Here is a 26,971-nt window from a genome sequence, read left to right as displayed (position 1 = left end):
TCCTTTAAGTCAAGAAATACGACAACAAAAAATTACAAAATTGTTTTTGCACAATATGATCAACTTTGGGGCAAATGAACTTACTGCACATCAGTGTCGGAGTGACTGTGAGTTAATGATTTGTCCAGTGATAGTTTATTGGTATCTCTGTCTTTGGCAGTAGCCATGAGGTAGGGTGTACTTACTGCACAACAGTGTCTGAGTGACTGTGAGTTAATGATTTGTCCAGTGATAATTTATTGGTATCTCTGTCTTTGGCAGTAGCCATGAGGTAGGGTGTACTTACTGCACATCAGTGTCTGAGTGACTGTGAGTTAATGATTTGTCCAGTGATAATTTATTGGTATCTCTGTCTTTGGCAGTAGCCATGAGGTAGGATGTCCTTCTTTGGAGTTTGATCGCCTCATCGTCTGGAGATGCTGAAATAAAAACTCAAATCATATACAAAATGCCCCCGCTTGCATACAATGTTATAAAGGGATATAACTCAAGAACGGTAAAAATGATGCTACCCAAATCCATCTTGATCTGAGTTTTGTGGTAATAAGCATTGTGTATAAGTTTCATAACATTTGGTTGAGGCAAACTTTAGTTAGAGAGCAGAAACTTTCAATTTGTAAAGGGGCATAACTCTAGAACGGTAAAAGTGACGCCACCAAAATTCAAATTTGATCTGTGTTTTGTGGTAATAAGCATTGTGTATAAGTGTCATAACATTTGGTTGAGGCAAACTAAAGTTAGAGAACGGAAACCAATTTCAGGACGTAGGGACGGACGGACGTACAGATTGACAAGGGTAAATCTTAATGCCCCCTCCGCTACGGCAGGGGCGTAATAAAAAAATCATTGAATAAAATACAAAAGAGTTTTTTCTATACAGTCAAACCTGTATTAAGCAGTCACTGTTTGGAAGTATCAAAAGTGACCACTCAAGAGAGGTGACCTTTGAAATGAGGTTCCAGTTATTCCGAGATCGGGCCAAAGTGTTTTAGTGTTTTCAATCGGTAGAGTTATCTTTCTTGCAGCAGTCAAATAAAAAATGTCTGAATCCGGCGCTGTAAATTTGAAGAAATCATTCCAAATATGTTAATATTCGTGGAGAAATAAGTCGTTGATAAGATTTTTAATGAAAATGGAAAGGTGTGTAACACAAGGAATTCACAAATTCATCTCCCATTGCCTGATCTCAGTTGCAAATGGGTTCCAATTTTCATTTTGACTTCGATACTGAGCGCATATATTTTTTGTCATGATTTTTTAGTTAGGTAAAAATATTAAAATGACCGTTGTTAAAAGTTGAAATGACTATTTCGTGCGAAAATTAGGTGACCGCTGAAACGAGTTAAATTAAATAGAGAAAACTTTTGGGTGAGTCTGAAAGTGACCGTTAGAGGCAGTTGACTGCTGAAAAGAGGTGACCATTAAGGCAGGTTTGACTGTACATTTTTAAAGTAAAGATATTTCATTCTAGTTTGAGGGAAAGTAAAAAATGTTTTGCTATGATATGGCTATGCATAATCCAAATCTTTTCCAGTGTCTCCAATCAACAATGTCACAAAACATCCTTGGAAGATGTGTGTTACAAGGAGTAATACCACCATTGATTTTCCCCTATTAGTCTTTGTTAAATTGGCACTTTTCAAAAAATTGTGCAGAATTTATCTTTGTTTCAAATAAAGTAATACTTAAGTTTACAGCGGGTTACAGAGAGGGACATAAAATTGTTCCCTTTCAGTAAATAATTTGTTACTGCTTCAAAAAACATTTCATTTACTTATTACTGTATATTTCTTAAAGAATTACTTGGGAAACAGTTTTCTTGTATAGCCCAATATAGGAAATAAGGAGAAAAGGTCAGAAAAAGCTCTAATTAAAGACTTGTGTTACAATGAGAGGTACTTGTCGGATTGAAAAACATTCAATCTTTTGGTTTTTGAGTTGTACTTTTACAGGTAATCTTGGATTGCTGTGCACTACTAGATAGAAGAGGCTTAATATCTGTTGGGATAACCAGTTAGTTTACTTACAGTCAGACTTCTTCCTGAGTATTACTGTAGACTGTGAATCTTTGATTGGAGTACTGGTTAGTGTCATACCACTGCTTGAAGGTGGTGGCATAATGCCTGAAACATACACAAATTCAATTTCTATAATGATAATAATATACACATAAGAAAAAATCTTTTTATATGTAATTATATTGTAGTTTTGATTAGTTACATAATTTTATAAATTAGTGGTTCCAACTAAGGCTCCGGAAACCGTCATATTTGCCAGTCATAACCTAAACTGAAAGGTCATTGACCAAAATTGTAGATTGGGATTTGGGCCAAATCTTTTATTTTACAGAAACAATTTCGGTCATTTCATTGATATCGGATTTCTTAATCGCTATTTTGCACTTGTTTTTGTTTTGTAATCTTTGTAAACTACCACTCTAGTATAGTGTGATAATCCTGAGGGCCCTCCCAATAGCCATAATAAAGCCCACAGGAAATATTGGCTTATGCAGCGCCGGACGTTTGCACTTTTTGATAGGACATTTGCACTTTTTTTAATTGACATTTGTTCTTTTTTAAAAAGGACATTTGCGCTTTTTTCTACAGCACATTTGAGCTTTATAAACATAAAATTTGAGTTATCATGGTTAAAAGTTTAATGTGAAATAAAAAGAATCTACATATAACCTTCGTAATTTAATTTCTAAAGATTTCACCAACATGCATTTGTCTGATGAATACAACAACACTTCAAGGGGGCAAACAGAAGTAAATTCCTTATAACAGCTATTACTCTTTATGAAAATTCAACACGAACCGTTTGTGGTTTCAAATTTTAATTTCGGTCCCCACAAATTGCAACAATCTTAAATAAACTATGATGGAAGAGTTGCTTGAACTTTCCAGACAATACAATAAATATAAAAGGAATATATTTTCCTTTTTTAATCCACTAATGGTAAAAAGCTGCTTAAAAAATAAGTGCAAAAATTTTGAATGTGTGGCGCCACCATAAATATTTTATTTTATCTATGTTTGACCTGATCCAAATTTTTGTGATTTTGTGGTCTGTACGGGCTAACTTTAAAATAATGTGTCAATATCATCCCGAGACTTTGTTAATTTGGTTCAGATTATAGGTAAACTTTGATAATGTAATAAAATGCTCAGCTGGGCGCAGCTTGATACGACCGCAGAGGTCGAACCCTGAACAGTTGGGGCAAGTATGGACACAACATTCAAGCTTGATACAGCTCTGAATTTGGATTGTGATTAAATATTTGACACAGCATAGGTTTCTGACACAGAATGAATGTGGTCTAAGAACTTCATATGGTTTGAATAGGATTTGAATTTACCTTTTCAAACCATATCATTATTATTTGCTTTTATATATAAATCAGAAATAACCAATTTAAAATGGAAAATTTTAAAGAAAAAAAAAGGAAAAAAAGGGAAACCCCCCCCCCCCCCCCCCAATTTTTTGAACCCCCTTATGATTCATCACCCCCAAACTCAATCTCAGCCTTCCCTTTGTGGTATGGTACCTTGCAGTACAATTTCAGAGAGATCCATACACTTGAACACAAGTTATTGTCTGGAAACTAGAAAAATGCTTGTTTTTTGGCCCCTTTTTGGCCCCAAATTCCTAAATGTTTAGGGCAATTACCCCCAAACTCAAACCCAGCTTTCCCTGTTGTGATATGGAACCTTGTAGTACAATTTCATAAAGATCCATACACTTACACACAAGTTATAGTCCTGAAACTAGAAAAATGCTTGTTTTTTGTCCCTTTTTTTGCCCCTAATTCCTAAAATTTTGAGGCAATTACCCCCCAAAATCAATCCCAGCCTTCCCTCTGTGGTATGGTACCTTGCAGTACAATTTCAGAGAGATCCATACACTTGAACACAAGTTATTGTCTGGAAACTAGAAAAATGCTTATTTTTGGCCCCTTATCCCTAAACGTTTAGGGCAATTACCCCCAAACTCAAACCCAGCTTTCCCTTTGTGATATGGAACCTTGTAGTACAATTTCATAAAGATCCATAGACTTACACACAAGTTATTGTCATGAAACTAGAAAAATGCTTGTTTTTTGCCCCTTGTTTGGCCCCTTTTTCCTAAAATTTTGAGGCAATTACCCCCAAAATCAATCCCAGCATTCCCTTTGTGATATGGAACCTTGTGGTACAATGTCAGAGAGATCCATACACTAGCACACCAGTTATGTCTGGAAGTTACAAAAATGCTTATTTTTGGCTAGTTTTTGGCCCCTAATTCCTTAACTGTTGGTACCATAACCCCCAAAATCAATCCCAACCTTCCTTTTGTGGTATTGAACCTTATGGTAAAATTTCATAGAGATGTATTCACTTAAACTAAAGTTAGAGTGTGAAAACCAACGTCATACCAATATACGACCGCAAATTTTTGCGGTCGTATAAAAAGTGCATATGTCCGGTCAATTTGATTCAGGTGTATCAAAATATTTAAAGCGCAAATGTCCTTTTGCGTTACAAGTAAAAAAGCGCACATGTCCTGCACCAGGCTAATGAGCACTAATCACCTTGTACCTGTGTTTTTAATTCACACCTGACAGTGATCATAAGCTCAGAACTAATATTATAAGGAAATTCAATTCCATGACGACTTTCTTCATTATCTAATTACTTTTAAGCAAAGAAAATCGTCAATTCTGATGTAAAAATTAAATTTTGTATTAAATTACGTAGAAAAAACTAATTTTCCACGAGTCAAACATGTGCTTTATTCACCATGTAATACACATGCATGAAATTGTCTTCGTCAGATTAGACACTTAATCGTAAATTGCAAAATGATTTCATGCTAAATTAAACGGGTGCAACTATTATCTGTTATATTAAAACACTTTAAACGGTAATAAAATTACAAATCTGGTGATTTCCTATCATTTGATAAACAGAACAAATCAAGTAAATGGATCTGGAATCACTCGTAATTTAGAATTAGCATGAAACTTTCAATTTATTTTTTTTTCTTCAAAATCGAAAGGAGCATTGGCAATTCCTGAGAAATTTACCATTTCAAGTCATTAAAATTATTTCAATTTTAAACTGTTGCATTCCATAAATTGTTCTTGAATGTGTTTACAATAAATGGAGAATGTGAATGGGACACTGATGATGCCTGCTTGCATATAAAGTTATAAAGGGACAAAACTACATAACTGTAAAAGTGATGTCACCCAAATTTGATCTGGATCTGTGTTTCATGGTAAAAAGCATTGTGTATAAGTTTTATAACATTTGGTTGAGGCAAATTAAAGTTATAGAACAGAAAAGAAAAATTCAGCAATTTTTACATTTATAAAGGGGCATAACTATATATTATTATTAAAATAGCTATTTTAAGTTTCTCTTCTATCTATTATAGTTTTCAAGATAATTGGCAAAAATAAACAAAATTGGTAAAGTTTTATCATTTTAGGGCAATAAACAGTATTGATTTAAATGTACAAAAGGTAGATCATTTCATTCTGACCATTTCTGTACCAGTCAGATTTTCTCTATTCATAGCAGTTTTCAAGAAAATAGACAAAACTTGCATTTTAACCCTAAGTTCAATTTTTAGCAATGTCGGCCAATTTGGAAGGCAGGCCAAAACTTTTAAACTAGATACCCCAATAATGATTGTGGCCAAGTAAGGTTTAATTTTGCCCAGTACTTTCTGAGGAAAAGATTTTTGTTACAGCTAACCAACAACGAACACCAAGTGATGAGAAAAGCTTACTTGATCCTTTGACCAAGTAATGATAAATACACACAAAATTTCAGAATTCATATTACCTAATTTTCAATACAAAAAATAAAACATATTGTGAAAATTCTCTGAATAACAGTTTTTATATCATTGATTGAAATTTGCTTAAGTTGAACACTTCTGAGACTATGGTTTGATATGATAAATCTGCCATAAACAGATGAAGCCATATGGATGATTAATCCACACAGATGAGAAATCTGGAAGTGTGTGTAGCCGAGGATTATCAAGGATCAATAACTGTTAATTCACACAGATGAGAAATCTGGAAGTGTGTGTAGCCTTACTGATAGTATAGTGAGGATTATCAAGGATCAATAACTGCTCCCAATCTTTTCACGTTGTATATTAATGATTTATGCTTACTAGAGGATGAGTATGATATAGTGGTAGTTTCAGGAGATGTATGTTGTCTCCACTGTTGTGATGGCGGAGAATCAGGACTGGTCTCATCTGGAGAACTGCCATCTGAAAATTAACACATATAATTCTACAATAAAATTTAATTTTTCTGCACAGCCATTTACACAATAGCTTTCAAGACTGTAAAATTTAAATCAGACCATAGATACAAAAACCAGCAAAATTTGAGAATATGATACCAAAATTAACCTTAAACAATTTCATTGTCTTTCGGTCATTTTTGTGAACCATGGAAATATAATTCTCCAATGACCCCCATGATGTTAAGTTCAATTTGTGGAATAAGCCTAGAAAGGTCAAATTTCAATTTTCATTTTTGTTTGTTTGTTGTTATAAAAATAATATGTATATGATTAACAACTCCTAATATTTCCTGGGTGCCCCCAAACCCTACCCCTTTTTAAAATCCTGGATTTGCAACTGAAGCCCAAGATCAAGGATATAAACAACTATAAACAAGGAACCATTTGAATCTGGAGGGTTAGCCATGGCTAAGGGGTGTAAACAACTATAAACATGGAACCATTTGAATCTGGAGGGTTAGCCATGGCTAAGGGGTGTAAACAACTATAAACAAGGAACCATTTGAATCTGGAGGGTTAGCCATGGCTAAGGGGTGTAAACAACTATAAACATGGAACCATTTGAATCTGGAGGGTAAGACATGGCTAAGGGGTGTAAACAACTATAAACAAGGAACCATTTGAATCTGGAGGGTTAGCCATGGCTAAGGGGTGTAAACAACTATAAACAAGGAACCATTTGAATCTGGAGGGTTAGCCATGGCTAAGGGGTATAAACAACAATAAACAAGGAACCATTTGAATCTGGAGGGTTAGACATGGCTAAGGGGGTTTGTTAGTTCATACTGAAATACCAGTGAATGTAACGTGAACCTTAGCCATGCCCCTGTTTAGTTTGGTAATAAATAATAAATAAGCTTTAAGTAGAGTAGGCATAATATACAAACAATGACATAACATAAGCTCTATTGAGAATTTAACAAACATGATTAGTTTTCATCATACAGAATTCAAAATTATTCCAGATTCAAATTATTCCTTGTTTTAAGGTCACAGTATGGCCTTCAACAATGACCAAAACCTTTTCTGTATAAAAAGATATAAAAGGCTTATCTTGAAGACGATTTCTTTATGACTGACTGCTTTAATATCTACCATGTCTACCCTGTATATCTGTATTAGAGCCATTGTCTAAACTTACCATCTAAAGCTGTGGAACTGAATAGACAAACTTTTATGAACATTTGGGTTCAGATTATTTAAATTCACCATTAATCCATCAACCCTGTTTACACTTTCAATTATGAATTATTCTGAGTAATTATTTCCAAACTTAAGTATTCTGATAATACATGCTTTATTTCCTCATACCACCATACACAATCAATATTATAATTAACACATTTGTCCCATATATAATAATTTCCTCTAATCGCAAACAATCCTTTACTACATTAAATACACACTACATGTAGGTATATTTGAACATATATTCATCACTGTGTTATATGTTCAAACTGTTTAATCACATGTATTCTATTTTATGTAAAATTCTCACAATTTGAACTGAAATGACATTTTGTTCCTAATTAAATTGTTAGAAACCTTTATGTGACATAAAATGCTGTTATTAAGTCAGTAGCATGTGAATTTCATTGTTGCTTCCCCGTTACGTAAAAAAAAACTGGTTAACCTTTTATCCACATCACATATGAATTGTTACGTTTCCTTATAATGTTATGTGATACAAGTACATGTGATTTAATGTAAAGGGATGACAAAACATCCTTCCTTGAGCCCAGGAAACACTAACAATGGTTTACATAGACATAATGCTTATATCAAAGTAGTCCATTTATTGCATTATACATGTATGGCCAACTACATGATCATCAACAGGACTAACGTTTTGTTTACCACTTCCAGTGAAATTGTCAAGGTTATTTACTAAAAATGTGTAAGGGGTTTCGTGGAACTCTGTGTCTCGCTTGCGATTGCTGCTGTCAGTGTAAAAGTGTAATGTTGACTTAAATAGTGAGTCCATTATCAATTAAATATGGAAAAATGAAAATAAATATTTTCATAATTTTGCCCTGAATACTGTATTTTGGTAATAACTAATCTTCTGTCCAAATTTTCAAAAATTGCATGAAGGTTTGTCAAAGTTATTGATGACTGAAAAACTTTAAGCTCAGACTGTATCTATTCTAATTGTAAAAAAAACTAAGTTCATTTATCAGTAAAATACGAGAAAATGAAAATAAATATTTTCAAAATTGTACCAGTGATACTGTCTTTTGGTCATAAAAAAGCTTTTGTCCAAATTTCATAAAATTCCATAGAGGTTTGACAAAGCTATTGATGACTGAAAAACTTTAATCTCAGACTGAACCTAAATGTTGACGCCGTCGATTGAATCTAGGATCGCTATGTCTCACTTTGGCAGTTTTTCTGTTTAGGGTCAGGTATAAGTAATTTTGGCAGTATTTCTGTCTAAGGCCAAGTATATAGAATTAGGCAGTATTTAAGTTTCAGGTGAAGTATATATGTAATCAGGCAGTATTTCTATTTAGGGCCAAGTATATGAAATTAGGCAGTATTTCTGATTAAGGCCAAGTATATGTAATTAGGCAGTATGTCTGTTTTAGGCCAAGTATATGAAATTAGTCAGTATTTCTGTTTGAGGCCAAGTATATGAAATTAGGCAGTATTTCTGATTAAGGCCAAGTATGTGTAACTAGGCAGTATTTCTTTTTTAAGGACAAGCATATGAAATTAGGCAGTATTTCTGATTAAGGCCAAATTTATGTAATTAGGCAGTATTAGGCCAAGTATATGAAATTAGTTAGTATTTCTGTTTAAGGCCAAATAATGGTAATTAGGCAGTATTTCTATTTCAGGCCAAGTGTATGTTATTAGGCAATTATTCAATTTAAGTTGAAGTAAATATAATTGGGCAGTATTTCAGTTTAAGGTGAAGTATATTAAAGTAATTAAGCAGTAGGTCAGTTTAAGGCCAAGTATAAGTATTTGGGCAGAATTTCAATTCACGATGAAGTGTATGTAATTTGGCAGTATTTCAGTTTACAGCAAAATAAACATAATTGGGTACTATTTGTCTTTAATCCAGAATTCTCCAATATCTTCAGATCCAACGTGATCACATAGACCCAGTATGGTTGGATAAGAGTAAGACCCAGTATGGTTGGATAAGAGTAAGACCCAGTATGGTTGGATAAGAGTAAGACCCAGTATGGTTGGATAAGAGTAAGACCAGTTTGGTTGGATAAGAGTAAGACCCAGTATGGTTGGATAAGAGTAAGATCAGTATGGCTGGATAAGAGTAAGACCCAGTATGGCTGGAATGACCCAGTATGGTTGGATAAGACCCAGCATGGTTGGATAAGAGTTAGAACCAGTATGGTTGGATAAGAGTTAGACCCAGTATGGTTGGATAAGAGTAAGACCCAGTATGGTTGGACAAGAGTAAGACCCAGTATGGTTGGACAAGAGTAAGACCCAGTATGGGTGGATAAGAGTTAGACCCAGTATGGTTGGATAAGAGTAAGACCCAGTATGGTTGGACAAGAGTAAGACCCAGTATGGTTGGATAAGAGTTTGAGCCAGTAAGTTTGGACAAGAGTAAGACCCAGTATGGCTGGATATGACCCAGTATGGTTGGATAAGACCCAGCATGGTTGGATAAGACATTATCAAAGTCATATAACTCACACAAGAATTATCTAATCAAAATAATAAATATAGTATTGTCAACTACAAATGATGACAAACAATCCTACTAAATATGAAAACATTCTTGCAAACGGTCTTGCAGAGACGTTCACAAGGTATCATGGTGTAACAATTGACAACAACGCTGATATGTCTTGCCTGCTATATCTATAATGATTGAAATTCAAGTTGAAAGTTTTTAAGATCAAGGTCAGGAGAACTATGTCAGACAGACTTGTCTAACTTATAATCATTCTATACACCCTAAAATAATGAATTGACTGATTGTTACTTGCTTAATGTCCCCAATATAATAAACCTATCACTCATCATGCTCATCTGAGAAACGCACCTAGTCATGAAAATTTAACTTTGACCAATGAACAATGAAGATGAGGTCAAGATTAGATGAATCCTGACACACAGACATATTCACCTTTCAATCATTCTATACACACAATTTAGTTGATCTTTTACTTATGATATCTGAGAAATGAGCCTAATCATGAAAACTTAACTTTGAAAAAATTCGTAAAGGTTCCGCGGAACCCAGTGTCTCGCCTACTTTTGCTGTTAATCGCAGGCTCAACAAAAATGAGGAAAAAAATTAATAAAAATATTCCTCTATATACTATCTTTTGATTGTAAGTAGCTTCTGTCCAAGTTTGGTAAAAATCCAGTATAGTTTATGAATCTAATAAATGTTTTAAAAACTTAAACTGCAGACTGTATGTAATGTTAACTGGAAGAAAAACTAAGTCTATTTATAAGTAAAATACGGAAAAAATGGAACAAAATTTTAACAAAATTTCCTTCTAGATACTAGCTTTAAATCATAAACAAGCTTCTGTCCAAGTTTGGTACAAACCCAGGATAGTTTAAGAAAGTTGTTAAAATTTTAAAAACTTAAACCACAGAGCGAATGTAATGCTAACTGGCAGAAAAACTAAGTCCATTTATAAGTAAAATACGGAAAAAATGGAATTTTTTTTTTACAAAATTTACTTCTGGATACTGTCTTATGATCATAAACAAGCTTCTATCCAAGTTTGGTAGAAATCCAGGATAGTTTAAGAAAGTTATTAAAATTTCAAAAACTTTAACCACAGAGTGAATGTAATGTTTCCTGGCAGAAAAACTAAGTCCATTTATAAGTAAAATACGGAAAAAATGGAATTTTTTTTTTACAAAATTTACTTCTGGATACTATCTTATGATCATAAACAAGCTTCTGTCCAAGTTTGGTAGAAATCCAGGATAGTTTAAGAAAGTTATTAAAATTTCAAAAACTTTAACCACAGAGTTAATGTAATGTTTCCTGGCAGAAAAACTAAGTCCATTTATAAGTAAAATACGGAAAAAATGGAATTTTTTTTTTACAAAATTTACTTTTGAATATTATCTTATGATCATAAACAAGCTTCTGTCCAAGTTTGGTAGAAATCCAGGTTAGTTTAAGAAAGTTATTAAAATTTCAAAAACTTTAACCACAGAGTGAATATTTGTGGACGCCGCCGACGACGACGCCGACGGAATGTAGGATCGCTATGTCTCGCTTTTTCGACAAAAGTCGAAGGCTCGACAAAAATCAACCATGTTCATCTTACAATGGCATGACAGACGGATAGGCCAAAGAGGAAGGCTATTACTATGTCCCCTGTGGCATGACAGACAGACTAGTCAAAGACGAAGGCTATTACTTTGTCCCCTGTGGCTCTGACGGTGCTGGAACAAGAAATTCAAAACTATCTTAAAAAATAACCAAATTCAAACTATAAATAATGCTTATTTATGGTGCTTTCCACAGGTGTATATTACTTCTTAACAATTCAAAAGGTAATCAAGCCAAGTGTTTAATATCTTATTTACATGTATCTACCTATAAAACCATTGCATTTAATATGCTGGTAAAACCTGTTCAAAGCTGTTATGTACTGGTACCTACAAGTCATGAGATCAGTTATAAACTCTCATATGGGGCTTTCAAACATGTTAGAAATGGGAACCTATAAATAACCAACTAACAAAATAATGTGAACCATTAGCTATGGCTAAGAACTGATGTGAACCATTCACTATTGCTAAGAACTGATGTGAACCATTCACTATTGCTAAGAACTGATGTGAACCATTCACTATTGCTAAGAACTGATGTGAACCATTCACTATTGCTAAGAACTGATGTGAACCATTCACTATTGCTAAGAACTGATGTGAACCATTCACTATTGCTAAGAACTGATGTGAACCATTCACTATTGCTAAGAACTGATGTGAACCATTCACTATTGCTAAGAACTGATGTGAACCATTCACTATTGCTAAGAACTGGTATCTACAAATATAATTTATGATGCTCTACAAGAGAAAGATAATAACAACATGTTCCTACTAAACTTACAAAGTTCCTGTGAAGCAGTGACTGCAGCTAAAAATGATGGTTTTCTTACAGGTTTCTGTCCATGTTTATCATCATCTTCCATTTCTTGGTCTGCTCTCCCACCATCCATGTCATCATGCTGGACATGAACTGGAGTTTTATTGACTGGTCCCCTGTTACTGTCCATAGCTTCACCCCCTTGATACATTGACATAGGTACAATTTCAACAATAGGTGATGACTGGTTATTTGATGACCCTTGAGAAACATAAATTCTGATCGGTGCCTGTTCTTGAAATTGTGGTTGGTTCTGATTGTGACTGATAGAGGGAGCCTCTGGGGATGAGTACCTTTCTGTTGACGACATTCTCCTTAACTTTGGTGCACTTTGTTGTCCATCTTCAGATTTTTCAAAATTTTGTAATCTTGAAGACACACTATTGAATTTTCCTAATGATGTGATTTTCTGTATCTCTGTTTTGTATCTGTTGACATTAGGAGTAGATCCTGTTTTTTCCATTTGTCCTGTTTCAAACTGTTTCTTACGCTGTGACACTCGAGGGCGTTCTTTTGCCTTTATTTCTATAGAGGTAGAATGGGGAGATCTAGTCAATGCAAATGCTGTTCCATAAGAATTACGATTTTGATTGGAATTTTCATCGTTCTCACTTTCAGTCCCACTATCATTTATTTTCACGATAAACGTTCTTGTGTTACTATTTTTACTTGGATGTTCATAGATTCGTGTTGTGCTATAATTAGTTCTTAAATTCCTATCTGTCTGATAATTTTCTGCCCTTGAATCTAAATTGTCTAAACTTGATGACATTTTAGCTGACCTCTGACCTTGTGGTACAACAGGAACATAATGGCGTGTAGTTGTATGAATTTCACTTCTCTGTCTCTCGGGTGATGTAAATGACCTCGGTGGGGGTAAAGGGGGATTGTTTCTGATGGAATCTGGGTAACTATGCCGTGATGGTGAAGATGACAATGTATATCCTGATGAACTACTTGAACTAATTAAAGATTCTTGTGATTGTTCCTCTCTAGAAGATTTTTTTTCAAGAGGAATAACTCGAGCAGTCCTTACAGTTTTAGCAATATTTTCTTGTGAATCATTAGGCTGCAGTACATTGTCTCGACCTCGTCTAAAGGTTACCTCTGTTCGACTTTCTTTCTTTGGTGTTGGATAGTATAGTCCAAAGGAGAATGTTTTATTAGGTGGAGGGTCGGAGTAATCTTTAACCCTCTCTTCAAATTCTTTACGTGTATCAACAAAAGATCTTGGTTCACCTCTACCATTATATCCACTGGGTTCACGATAAACACTAGTAGTATAAGACACTGTAGATTTTATGTTACGTTCTGGACTGTATTCCTCCATTTCTGCTTGTCCATCACTACCAGTGGCAGAATGTTCCTGATATCCACCACTAGAGGGAGCTATATTCTCCATGGAAGATAAAGTATATCCTTGAGATGAGTTTAGCCTTGAAGCTGTGTTTGTATTGCCACGACCATGATACAAAGAATCTTGGGATAAAGTATGTGTGTTTTTGTATGCCTGAAAAAGACAACAAGAGGAGACTGTCAAATGAAATCACTATACTACATATTTATAACTTTATATCAATGCTCTTTTCCTTTTCGATATGCATATCTATTATTCCTGCTTATTGTACGTATCAAGAGGCATCCATTAGAATCCAAACAGAGCCATATAACAAAGGTCCATATTAAATAATTATAATCAAATAGGGTTAATCTTTGTCATTAAATCCCTTAACATTCTACATTGCTAATTTACCTCCAAACACAAAATTAATTTAGTAAATAAATCATAATTCCTTTTTCCAAATTGTCAACATATTTCAGATCCTGATGAAGTGAGAGTTCACACCTAATTATATCAACATTTAAATATAGCAACAAAGTAAGAAGAATCCTTAACCACATAAGGATATAGAAGTGATACTTATATGTACGGTCTGACCTTGTATGAGGTCAAACAATCCTAGTACAGTGTACCTGAGAGCATCTCTTTATATCAATGTTTATCACTGATGTTAAGTTTTAATCTCACACATATTCACCAGTTTATTTAAAACAGGTATGCAATCACACTCAAATTTAAAAAAAAAACATCAAATTATTAATCAATTTTAAACAAAAACACCTTCAAATCACTATAATGCTTTATTGAGGCTTAAATACCTGGAACATGTGACCAAAAAACAAATAACAGAAGAGCTGAACCTACCTTTTTAAGACAGAACAATACACACTATAATAAGATTCCTTACAATCAGATTAAATAAAAATGTCACTAAGAATAAACTGTTTTCTCAGAATAAATTGAACAATTTGTTTCACACAATATAATTTATTTCCATGTTCTCTCCTCCATAATACATTGTAATAATATACCAGTCACAAACCTCAACAAATCAAGTTAATTGTTAAACTTTCCCCAAGGAAAAGGACACCCACATATGGTGCAGCGATTCATCAATAATATTTAACCAGCTCTCATTAGAACAATCTTATAACAATAAGTAGAAATGATGGTGACAGACATAACAGTTAACATTTACCTGTCTGCACACCTGAGATTTACCTGTTGTGTCAATTGTTTACATAGGAAAGAACATAAAGATTTTAAATAGCCAAGTTTATCTAAAGATTTTTTTCAATGAAATACCTAAGAAAAAAATCCTCTGATAAAGACAATTTTTTTTTTAATATCTTAACCATTCAAAGTTTTGTTATATACCTAATTTAAATACAATTGCTTTGATAACTTTGTGTATTTGTTTTGAAATAAGCTTAACCTAGTAAAAGTTATATCAAATTTGAACAAATTAACAATATCCCTGGGGGCATGGGGATTCCTGGGGGCATGGGGAGGGTTTAGTGAATACAAATATCAAGCAAATAAATGTAAAAAAAAAATTTCTCCCTTTCCATTTCATTTGATGTCACAAATCAATTAATGCATAAAACTGCTTCTTCAGAAGTTAAATTCAGTACAAATATAATCCTGTGACTTATTATAACTTTATCAGCTGCCAAAAAATCACATTTAAATAAATCTTGTGGGAATTAAAACTTTGTGGTTTATCATAGACTAAAAGTAAGCTGTTTGAGAGAGACGATTACTTTCTTTATTACAATTGTCATGGTTCTTTTCTTGAATTATAGAAAATAAATTGTTCACTTTATAAATTTAATTAAATTTGAAACTTGTCAGCTTAAGAGAACACAATCTATTTTATTGCATAATAAGGTTGTTATGTCAGACATGTTAAACAAATAGTACTACTGATAATAAAACATTAATGTCTGAAAAATATACACAGCCTGATGAGTCATATTCTGTTTAAATTGTGTATAAACTGTTGACACAGAGATATGTCTTGCCTGTCTGTAATTTTGATATAAATGTATAAATGTTGAAATTAAAATGATAACACTTTCACATTTAACATGTTTAAATTATGCAAAATACTCAGTCAATGAACAATGACTCAATGTAAAGGGCTAAATAATTTCCATGGAAATGAGATATGCCAATGCTAATACAACTGCATACCAAATATCTTTTTTTTTTTAATTATCATAAGTGGTTCTCCTTAAACTGACCTAATCATTAATTTTAAGATATATAAACTATGCAAAAGTTTCAAAGTCAATAGACCATGACTGAGGGGGCAGAGCCAAATTATCTCCCCGGAAATGAGATGTACCAATGATTATACAAATGCATACCAAATGTCATTGACTTATCATGAGTAGTTCCCCTTAAACAGACCTATTCACAAACTTTAAGAAACTGCTGATGGTGCCACTAAAAATAGCATACCTTGGGATTCACTTATTGACTCCTTCAAGGCAAGATAAAAATCATAAAAAAAAATTGAACTCAGAATTTTGAATGAACTGCAATAGGTGGAGAGAAACAGTTACAATCAAATCACTGAAAACTTTCAACAATATCAAGGGGCAAAACTCAGGACCATCAAGCATCAAATATGTTAAATTTGAATTTAACTTTAGTGGCTCATACATAACAACATTGAATATTTGACATGGTCGTGGCTGACTTACTTTACTGTGACATACAGATGTAGACAAAGGTAATTCTTCATGGCTCCCTTCAGGCCAAGGTATTAAAATGAACATCCAAGTAATTAGAGAATATACACTATCAATAAGCTTTTACTAAGAGGAGAAAAAACATCAGGATAAAAATATATTATTGCCCATTATAAGATTTCAGGATAAAAAGTATGTATTGCCATTATAAGATTTTAGGAGAACATACCAGTGGGTTTTGCATTCCCACTGGAAGTTTACAGAACTTCAATTCTGTGAGAAAAACATAATTAGAAATGCACAATAAGACTCAAAATAACAAAGTTTTTGGATCTGTATCATTTTACAAAATTGTACTTGCAGTCAAAATACTTCTATCAAAGATTTGTTCTATTTAGTGTGAAGTGTCTATATTGTGAAGCGACAATAATATCTTTTTTTAAAGGTATAAGTTTCCATCATTTACACAAGCAAACAAAAAGGATATCTGCTTACTTAAACCTTTAACATCAATCAATTAGTCAACCATCTTAATGGTTTTTTTCTTCTGAAGGACATGAAAGGGTTTCAAGTTTTAATGTGTGGATGATGTGATGTCATTGGATTTCTGCCATTCTAAACTTTATGTTTGTTCAATTATTTGAATAAATGTGTGGTCAGAATTAAATACAATATTTAAGGACTTAAATACCAACAAGTTCTATAGAAAACTTTTAAATCTCTTTTTTTTAATGTCTTTATAAATTAGATTTCTTTATATTTTTTAGCTAGGTGACTTTGACACTGTATTGACAATTAAGTACTGCTATGATTTACTGAATATTCTTTGTAAGTACCATTTTACGCTGGTTCAAATGTTTCTAATTTTTATTTCTTGATCAAATGTCCTTGATCAAATAAACAAAAATTTCAAAGCAAAGCATCCCCTTGCAATACCACACTTAAAAGAACACAGTGATACACAACACACAAACTGTCAACCGACCATTGGTCACAACATTTCTAGAAGAAATTTGTAAACATGACTTGAAGTCTAGGATGTTATGAACCCAGTAACACAAACACACACACACAGTCACAAGTCTTTTTAAAGGGCAATAACTGATTGAACTGATCCCCTATTCACAATAACTTTACCATAAGTAGAACATCCTAATTATTCCATCAAAATAAGAAGCCCTGACAGGATAGATTTAACTTACTATGCTAACTAAACACTTACCATTTGTAAAATATCCTGGTCTTGTGGCAAAACTTCCAGTTTAAGTCTTGATTCACCTGACTGTATAAGGGAGATAACTTGCTGATATGTTTTCCCTGTAACAGGAAAATTGTTCACAGATAAAATCCTATCCCCTGTACATAAACCAGCTAAATAGGCAGGACTGTCTTCTTTCACATTCTTAACAAAAATTGTGTCCATAGGTTCTGATCCACCATGTTTACTTCTACGTCGAGATCCTAAAAAACACAAAAAAGAAATATACTTCTGGGTTATTTGGATTTAAGTTTTCTTTAAAAAAAACTTCATATGAAAGACAACAGTTGCATTTTTAAAGTTTAAAACTGAATCCATTTTGCTAAGTACCTATGTTGGAAGCAGAATGTTTTGTCTAGAAAATCTTAGCCTCTACCATTCCTACTTGTGAACAACTAAAAAATCTGCCTTCCTATAAATAGGAAGAAAATTAAAGGTTGACAAATCTTTGTGGCACCACTTACAAGTATGTAATCTAAGTGACAATTAATTACTCTCAGGATGTATGTATATATATATCTGTTTATACAAATCTTATTGCATGATAGGAAACTGTTATATATGATTGAAAGATGAGACTGTCGCCTAAACATTTAAAGACAAGTAGATTGACATCTACAGATATTACAATACCTATACTATTAAGTAACCAATTTAATTCAAGAAATGAAAAAAAATAAGTTTCAACAGCCACCCACATCCACTACTTCGTCTGTTAAAACATAGACTGTAATACAATATGGTTTGTTAATGAAAAGTTACATCAAGGATTTCCCTTACAAATAAAGAAGGTTGTAATATAATATGGTTTGTGATTGAAAGTCAAGCTATACCAAGACTTTTCTTAACCAAGAAAGAAGGTTGTAATATAATATGGTTTGTGATTGAAAGTCAAGCTATACCAAGACTTTTCTTAACCAAGAAAGAAGGTTGTAATATAATATGGTTTGTGATTGAAAGTCAAGCTATACCAAGACTTTTCTTAACCAAGAAAGAAGGTTGTAATATAATATGGTTTGTGATTGAAAGTCAAGCTATACCAAGACTTTTCTTTACCAAGAAAGAAGGTTGTAAAATAATATGGTTTGTGATTGAAAGTCAAGCTGTACCAAGACTTTTCTTTACCAAGAAAGAAGGTTGTAATATAATATGGTTTGTGATTGAAAGTCAAGCTATACCAAGACTTTTCTTAACCAAGAAAGAAGGTTGTAATATAATATGGTTTGTGATTGAAAGTCAAGCTATACCAAGACTTTTCTTAACCAAGAAAGAAGGTTGTAATATAATATGGTTTGTGATTGAAAGTCAAGCTGTACCAAGACTTTTCTTAACCAAGAAAGAAGGTTGTAATATAATATGGTTTGTGATTGAAAGTCAAGCTATACCAAGACTTTTCTTTACCAAGAAAGAAGGTTGTAAAATAATATGGTTTGTGATTGAAAGTCAAGCTGTACCAAGACTTTTCTTAACCAAGAAAGAAGGTTGTAATATAATATGGTTTGTGATTGAAAGTCAAGCTATACCAAGACTTTTCTTTACCAAGAAAGAAGGTTGTAAAATAATATGGTTTGTGATTGAAAGTCAAGCTGTACCAAGACTTTTCTTTACCAAGAAAGAAGGTTGTAATATAATATGGTTTGTGATTGAAAGTCAAGCTATACCAAGACTTTTCTTAACCAAGAAAGAAGGTTGTAATATAATATGGTTTGTGATTGAAAGTCAAGCTATACCAAGACTTTTCTTAACCAAGAAAGAAGGTTGTAATATAATATGGTTTGTGATTGAAAGTCAAGCTGTACCAAGACTTTTCTTAACCAAGAAAGAAGGTTGTAATATAATATGGTTTGTGATTGAAAGTCAAGCTATACCAAGACTTTTCTTAACCAAGAAAGAAGGTTGTAATATAATATGGTTTGTGATTGAAAGTCAAGCTATACCAAGACTTTTCTTTACCAAGAAAGAAGGTTGTAATATAATATGGTTTGTGATTGAAAGTCAAGCTATACCAAGACTTTTCTTAACCAAGAAAGAAGGTTGTAATATAATATGGTTTGTGATTGAAAGTCAAGCTATACCAAGACTTTTCTTAACCAAGAAAGAAGGTTGTAATATAATATGGTTTGTGATTGAAAGTCAAGCTATACCAAGACTTTTCTTAACCAAGAAAGAAGGTTGTAATATAATATGGTTTGTGATTGAAAGTCAAGCTGTACCAAGACTTTTCTTAACCAAGAAAGAAGGTTGTAATATAATATGGTTTGTGATTGAAAGTCAAGCTGTACCAAGACTTTTCTTTACCAAGAAAGAAGGTTGTAATATAATATGGTTTGTGGTTGAAAGTCAAGCTGTACCAAGACTTTTCTTTACCAAGAAAGAAGGTTGTAATATAATATGGTTTGTGGTTGAAAGTCAAGCTGTACCAAGACTTTTCTTTACCAAGAAAGAAGGTTGTAATATAATATGGTTTGTGGTTGGAAGTGAAGCTACTATACAAATAAACTGTAATATTGTTTTCCTAATTCTCATACATGCAGAATCATTGTGGTCCAATTATTGTGCAAGTCCTTTTATCTACATTACCAATCCTATATTTAAATATATATAAAACTTGAGAAGAAAACTTCTGTGTATACATTTTACCTTTTTGTCCCTTTTCATCTATATAACAGATATTGACTTTCGTATTGTGGTAACATAAAGTTTCATTTGGAACAACATGTCCTTGTTTAATAGTTCTTGAATGATGTAATATATAACAATAATATTTATTTTGCTAGACCATTATGACTTCTGTTGTAGTATATGATGTCAGAGGTCAAACAAGGCTACCTAGCTACTGAATGTAGAGTGAGATATAATTTATCTTACCTCTACATTACATGCATGATCACATGACTTTCCTTACCTTGAATGAAGTTCTCAGTACTTATATAGTCTTCTTCCTATGAATAAATGAAAGATATTAAAACACAATCTAAACCCACAAATAGCTGGACATTAAGATGACTAAGAGAGTTACTATAAGAAAGACAAGAATAATACTGCATCAGATCTATAGTGGTTAATGTCACCACAAACTCAAATAACCTGATGCCAAATGTTTACTTTCCATTATTTACTGATGCAGTACTATGCTCTGTCAGTCTGTTAATTATAGTCAACTCTATGCATTATTTCTCATTCACATTACATCATACAAACATCTTCTATATTCCAACACAAGTAGATGGCCTGCTTTTATCAACTTAATATAATATGTATATATATATATATACTAGTAAGTGTTTACATAAATATTTTACACTTAAATGAGAAGTTGTACAACTATTTTAATTGCAATGTTTACAAGTGTTGACAAATGTTTTTGTAATGTTTTATACAGTTGTACATTCCATAAATCTTCTAATTAAAAGCAATCTCATCCAATCTTTACTTCAATTAGTTAGAACTAAGACAAGGTTGTCATAACTTTTAAGACGTAATCCTATTGGTTGGTTTGTGGCAGTAAGTACAGAGATATTCTGGCTGTTAAGTGCTTGATCTCATTTGACCCTGTGTTGAATAAAGATTTTTAAATATATTTCCACCCTAAGATTCCAGTGTACAACAACACCAACTGAGCCTTATTGAGACCCTAAAATTCCAGTGTACAACAACACCAACTGAGCTTTATTGAGACCCTAATTATATAAGATTCCAGTGTACAACACAACCAACTGAGCCTTATTGAGACCCTAAGATTCCAGTGTACAACACAACCAACTGAGCCTTATTGAGAACCTAAAATTCCAGCGTACAACACCAACTGAGCCTTATTGAGACCCTAAGATTCCAGTGTACAACACAACCAACTGAGCCTTATTGAGACCCTAAGATTACAGTGTACAACAACACCAACTGAGCCTTATTGAGACCCTAAGATTCCAGTGTACAACACAACCAACTGAACCTTATTGAGACCCTAAAATTCCAGTGTACAACAACACCAACTGAGCCTTATTGAGACCCTAAGATTCCAGTGTACAACAACACCAACTGAGCCTTATTGAGACACTAAGATTCCAGTGTACAACAACATCAACTGAGCCTTATTGAGACCCTAAGATTCCAGTGTACAACACAACCAACTGAGCCTTATTGAGACCCTAAAATTCCAGTGTACAACAACACCAACTGAGCCTTATTGAGACCCTAAGATTCCAGTGTACAACAACACCAACTGAGCCTTATTGAGACCGTAAGATTCCAGCGTACAACAACATCAACTGAGCCTTATTGAGACCCTAAGATTCCAGTGTACAACACAACCAACTGAGCCTTATTGAGACCCTAAAATTCCAGTGTACAACAACACCAACTGAGCCTTATTGAGACCCTAAGATTCCAGTGTACAACACAACCAACTGAGCCTTATTGAGACCCTAAGATTCCAGTGTACAACACAACCAACTGAGCCTTATTGAGACCCTAAAATTCCAGTGTACAACAACACCAACTGAGCCTTATTGAGACCCTAAGATTCCAGTGTACAACACAACCAACTGAGCCTTATTGAGACCCTAATATTCCAGTGTACAACACAACCAACTGAGCCTTATTGAGAACCTAAAATTCCAGTGTACAACAACACCAACTGAGCCTTATTGAGACCCTAAGATTCCAGTGTACAACACAACCAACTGAGCCTTATTGAGACCCTAAAATTCCAGTGTACAACAACACCAACTGAGCCTTATTGAGACCCTAAAATTCCAGTGTACAACAACACCAACTGAGCTTTATTGAGACCCTAATTATATAAGATTCCAGTGTACAACACAACCAACTGAGCCTTATTGAGACCCTAAGATACCAGTGTACAACACAACCAACTGAGCCTTATTGAGACCCTAAGATTCCAGTGTACAACACAACCAACTGAGCCTTATTGAGAACCTAAAGTTCCAGTGTACAACACAACCAACTGAGCCTTATTGAGACCCTAAGATTCCAGTGTACAACACAACCAACTGAGCCTTATTGAGAACCTAAAATTCCAGTGTACAACAACATCAACCAAGCCTTATTGAGACCCTAAGATTCCAGTGTACAACACAACCAACAGAGCCTTATTGAGACCCTAAGATTCCAGCGTACAACAACACCAACCAAGCCTTATTGAGACCCTAAGATTCCAGTGTACAACACAACCAACTGAGCCTTATTGAGACCCTAAGATTCCAGTGTACAACACAACCAACTGAGCCTTATTGAGACCCTAAAATTCCAGTGTACAACACAACCAACTGAGCCTTATTGAGACCCTAAGATTCCAGTGTACAACAACACCAACTGAGCCTTATTGAGACCCTAAGATTCCAGTGTACAACAACACCAACTGAGCCTTATTTAGACCCTAAGATTCCAGCGTACAACAACATCAACTGAGCCTTATTGAGACACTAAGATTCCAGTGTACAACACAACCAACCGAGTCTTATTGAGACCCTAAGATTCCAGTGTACAACAACATCAACTGAGCCTTATTGAGACCCTAAGATTCCAGTGTACAACACAACCAACTGAGCCTTATTGAGACCCTAAGATTACAGCGTACAACATAACCAACTGAGCCTTATTGAGACCCTAAGATTCCAGTGTACAACACAACCAACTGAGCCTTATTGAGACCCCTAAGATTCCAGTGTACAACACAACCAACTGAGCCTTATTGAGACCCCTAAGATTCCAGTGAACAACACAACCAACTGAGCCTTATTGAGACCATTAGATTCCAGTGTACAACACAACCAACTGAGCCTTATTGAGACCCTAAGATTCCAGTGTACAACAACACCAACTGAGCCTTATTGAGACCCTAAGATTCCAGTGTACAACACAACCAACTGAGCCTTATTGAGATGATTGACACTAAAGTAAAAACTTTCTACCAGCCTAGTCCTTAATAGAAGTCACCATTCTGTTATAATTGATCATTACCCTAAAAGGAAGACAACTTCCTATTATTTTCTATAACTACCCTAAAACATGTAAAAGGGAGTCACCATTTTATTATTTTCTATAACTACCCTAAAAGGAGTCACCATTCTATTATTTTCTATATGTTTATCCTATAAGGGAGTCACCATTCTATTATTTTCTATATGTTTATCCTATAAGGGAGTCACCATTCTATTATTTTCTATATATTTATCCTATAAGGGAGTCACCATTCTATTATTTTCTATATATCTATCCTATAAGGGAGTCACCATTCTATTATTTTCTATATGTTTATCCTATAAGGAAGTCACCATTCTATTATTTTCTATATATCTATCCTATAAGGGAGTCACCATTCTATTATTTTCTATATGTTTATCCTATAAGGGAGTCACCATTCTATTATTTTCTATATCTACCCTAAAATGGGAGTTTCCATTCTATTATTTTTTATATATTTATCCTAAAGGGGAGTCACCATTTTATATATTTTCTATATCTACCATAAACATTTGCTAAAAGGGAGTCGCCATTGTATTAATTTCTATAACTACCCTAAAAGGGAGTCGCCAATCTATCATTTTTTGTATTTACCATAAAATGGATCAGTCATCAATATATTCACTTATTATCTAGCCTTAAAGGGAGCCATCATTACATTCTATTTAATATTTACCCTAAAGGAAGTTACCTTTCTTTTTCTATTTGATATCTACACCCAAAAAGGAGTCACTATTCTTTTCAATTAGATATACAGCCTAAAAGGGAATCATCTTTCTTTTCTTATAGATATCTTTCCTAAAAGGGATTCACATTTCTACTACAAAAATTGATTCTGAAGTAGATTTGTTTAAGGACTTATTCCTGTTCTTGTATACTGAAGTAGATTTGTTTAAGGACTTATTCCTGTTCTTGTATTCTGAAGTAGATTTGTTTTAGGACTTATTCCTGTTCTTGTATACTGAAGTAGATTTGTTTAAGGACTTATTCCTGTTCTTGTATTCTGAAGTAGATTTGTTTAAGGACTTATTCCTGTTCTTGTATACTGAAGTAGATTTGTTTAAGGACTTATTCCTGTTCTTGTATTCTGAAGTAGATTTGTTTAAGGACTTATTCCTGTTCTTGTATACTGAAGTAGATTTGTTTAAGGACTTATTCCTGTTCTTGTATACTGAAGTAGATTTGTTTAAGGACTTATTCCTGTTCTTGTATACTGAAGTATATTTGTTTAAGGACTTATTCCTGTTCTTGTATACTGAAGTAGATTTAAGGACTTATTCCTGTTCTTGTATACTGAAGTAGATTTGTTTAAGGACTTATTCCTGTTCTTGTATACTGAAGTAGATTTGTTTAAGGACTTATTCCTGTTCTTGTATACTGAAGTAGATTTGTTTAAGGACTTATTCCTGTTCTTGTATTCTGAAGTAGATTTGTTTAAGGACTTATTCCTGTTCTTGTATACTGAAGTAGATTTGTTTAAGGACTTATTCCTGTTCTTGTATACTGAAGTAGATTTGTTTAAGGACTTATTCCTGTTCTTGTATACTGAAGTAGATTTAAGGACTTATTCCTGTTCTTGTATACTGAAGTAGATTTGTTTAAGGACTTATTCCTGTTCTTGTATACTGAAGTAGATTTGTTTAAGGACTTATTCCTGTTCTTGTATACTGAAGTAGATTTGTTTAAGGACTTATTCCTGTTCTTGTATACATGCTGGTATCCTTATTAGTTTACTTAGAAAGCATCATACAGGGAACCAAATATAAAATTCCATCTGAGGATCTCAATAAAAAGATGCCCCCAATGTGTATGTTATACCTGTCCAAAATCAGTGAGTGTAGGTTAAGGTTTTATATCTCCCATACTTTACCCATCAAGGGTTTGTATCTCCCATGCTTTACCCATCAAGGGTTTATATCTCCCATGCTTTACCCATCAAGGGTTTATATCTCCCATGCTTTACCCATCAAGGGTTTATATCTCCCATACTTTACCTATCAAGGGTTTATATCTCCCATGCTTTACCCATCACGGGTTTATATCTCCCATGCTTTACCCATCAAGGGTTTATATCTCCCATGCTTTACTCATCAAGGGTTTATATCTCCCATGTTTTACCCATCAAGGGTTTATATCTCCCATGCTTCACCCATCAAGGGTTTATATCTCCCATGCTTTACCCATCAAGGGTTTATATCCCATGCTTCACCCATCAAGGGTTTATATCTCCCATGCTTTACCCATCAAGGGTTTATATCTCCCATGATTTACCCATCAAGGGTTTATATCTCCCTTGCTTTTCCCATCAAGGGTTTATATCTCTCATGCTTTACCCATCAAGGGTTTATATCTCCCATGTTTTACCAATCAAGGGTTTATATCTCCCATGCTTTACCCATCAAGGGTTTATATCTCCCATGCTTTACCCATCAAGGGTTTATATCTCCCATGCTTTACCCATCAAGGGTTTATATCTCCCATGCTTCACCCATCAAAGGTTTATATCTCCATGCCCTACCCTTCAATGGTCATTAGCTTCAATGCCATACCCTTCAAAGGTTTATAGCTCCAATGTCCTATCCATCAAACATTTATATCTACCATGCTTCACCCATCAAGGGTTTACATCTCCAATGTCCTATCCATCAAACATTTATATCTACCATGCTTCACCCATCAAGGGTTTACATCTCCTATGCTCTTCCCATTAAGGGTTTTAGCTCCCATGCCCTAATCTTCAAAGGTTTATAGCTCCTTCAAGGGTTTATATCTCTTGTTTCCTTCCCATCAAGGGATTTAGCTCCCATGCCCTAATCTTCAAAGGTTTATAGCTCCTTCAAGGGTTTATATCTCTTGTTTCCTACCCATCAAGGGAATCATCAACATTGCTTTAGTAATTATAAAGAAGCAGCTATCTGATGTTTTTTGTTTGATTTAGATTAAACAACAAAGATTTTTACTAAAATAGATAAAGGTTCATCTGAATAACATGAGGAGATTTACACAAATATTTCTACTGTGTAATGTATAAACCTTTAACAATCATCCTTCAAAGCTGTGATTGCAAGAATTTTTGTGTAATATAAGTGATGCTTGAACAACTATTTGGAGAAACAATTATTTGAAGCGAGCCATGGAACACCAACAATGTAGTATGTAACAGTTGATCAGCATCATAATTTCTCAACAGTTTTTGTTTCAAGGGAAACTTTTCTTAAAGAATGCATGAAATGTTGAGTATGAAGCCATTGTTTAATATTTTTCTAAAAC

General features: G+C 33.7%; 1 protein-coding gene and 1 long non-coding RNA gene across 7 annotated transcripts in view; one reads left to right on the top strand and one right to left on the bottom strand.

The window, feature by feature from the left end:
• The window catches only part of LOC127731249 (rho GTPase-activating protein 21-like), a 97,021-nt gene that overhangs the window by 22,893 nt on the left and 47,157 nt on the right, over positions 1 to 26,971 (bottom strand). For 5 of the 6 annotated variants that reach the window (XR_007995563.1, XM_052240273.1, XM_052240274.1 and 2 more), the window contains 6 exons: positions 20,625 to 20,661; positions 17,684 to 17,922; positions 12,385 to 13,930; positions 6,172 to 6,273; positions 2,028 to 2,123; positions 287 to 419 (listed from right to left, as the gene is read on the bottom strand). Coding sequence is in view for 5 of the 6 variants with exons in the window: in XM_052240273.1 (XP_052096233.1) it covers positions 287 to 419; positions 2,028 to 2,123; positions 6,172 to 6,273; positions 12,385 to 13,930; positions 17,684 to 17,922; positions 20,625 to 20,661 (2,153 nt within the window). In the remaining variant the exon portion in view is untranslated. Of the gene's footprint in view, positions 1 to 286; positions 420 to 2,027; positions 2,124 to 6,171; positions 6,274 to 12,384; positions 13,931 to 17,683; positions 17,923 to 18,049; positions 18,171 to 20,624; positions 20,662 to 26,971 lie in introns of those variants that run through there. The other variant, XM_052240278.1, reaches the window with a different exon arrangement.
• LOC127731253 (uncharacterized) lies at positions 24,713 to 25,416 on the top strand. Its single transcript, XR_007995574.1, has 3 exons — positions 24,713 to 24,885; positions 24,966 to 25,091; positions 25,256 to 25,416. It is a non-coding gene; the product is annotated as an uncharacterized LOC127731253 (long non-coding RNA).

The sequence above is a fragment of the Mytilus californianus genome, unplaced genomic scaffold (genome assembly GCF_021869535.1).
Source record: "Mytilus californianus isolate M0D057914Y unplaced genomic scaffold, xbMytCali1.0.p SCAF_2, whole genome shotgun sequence".
Lineage (NCBI taxonomy): Eukaryota > Metazoa > Mollusca > Bivalvia > Mytilida > Mytilidae > Mytilus > Mytilus californianus.
Note: the sequence above shows the minus strand (reverse complement) of the source record. Positions and strands in the feature narration are given on the sequence as shown.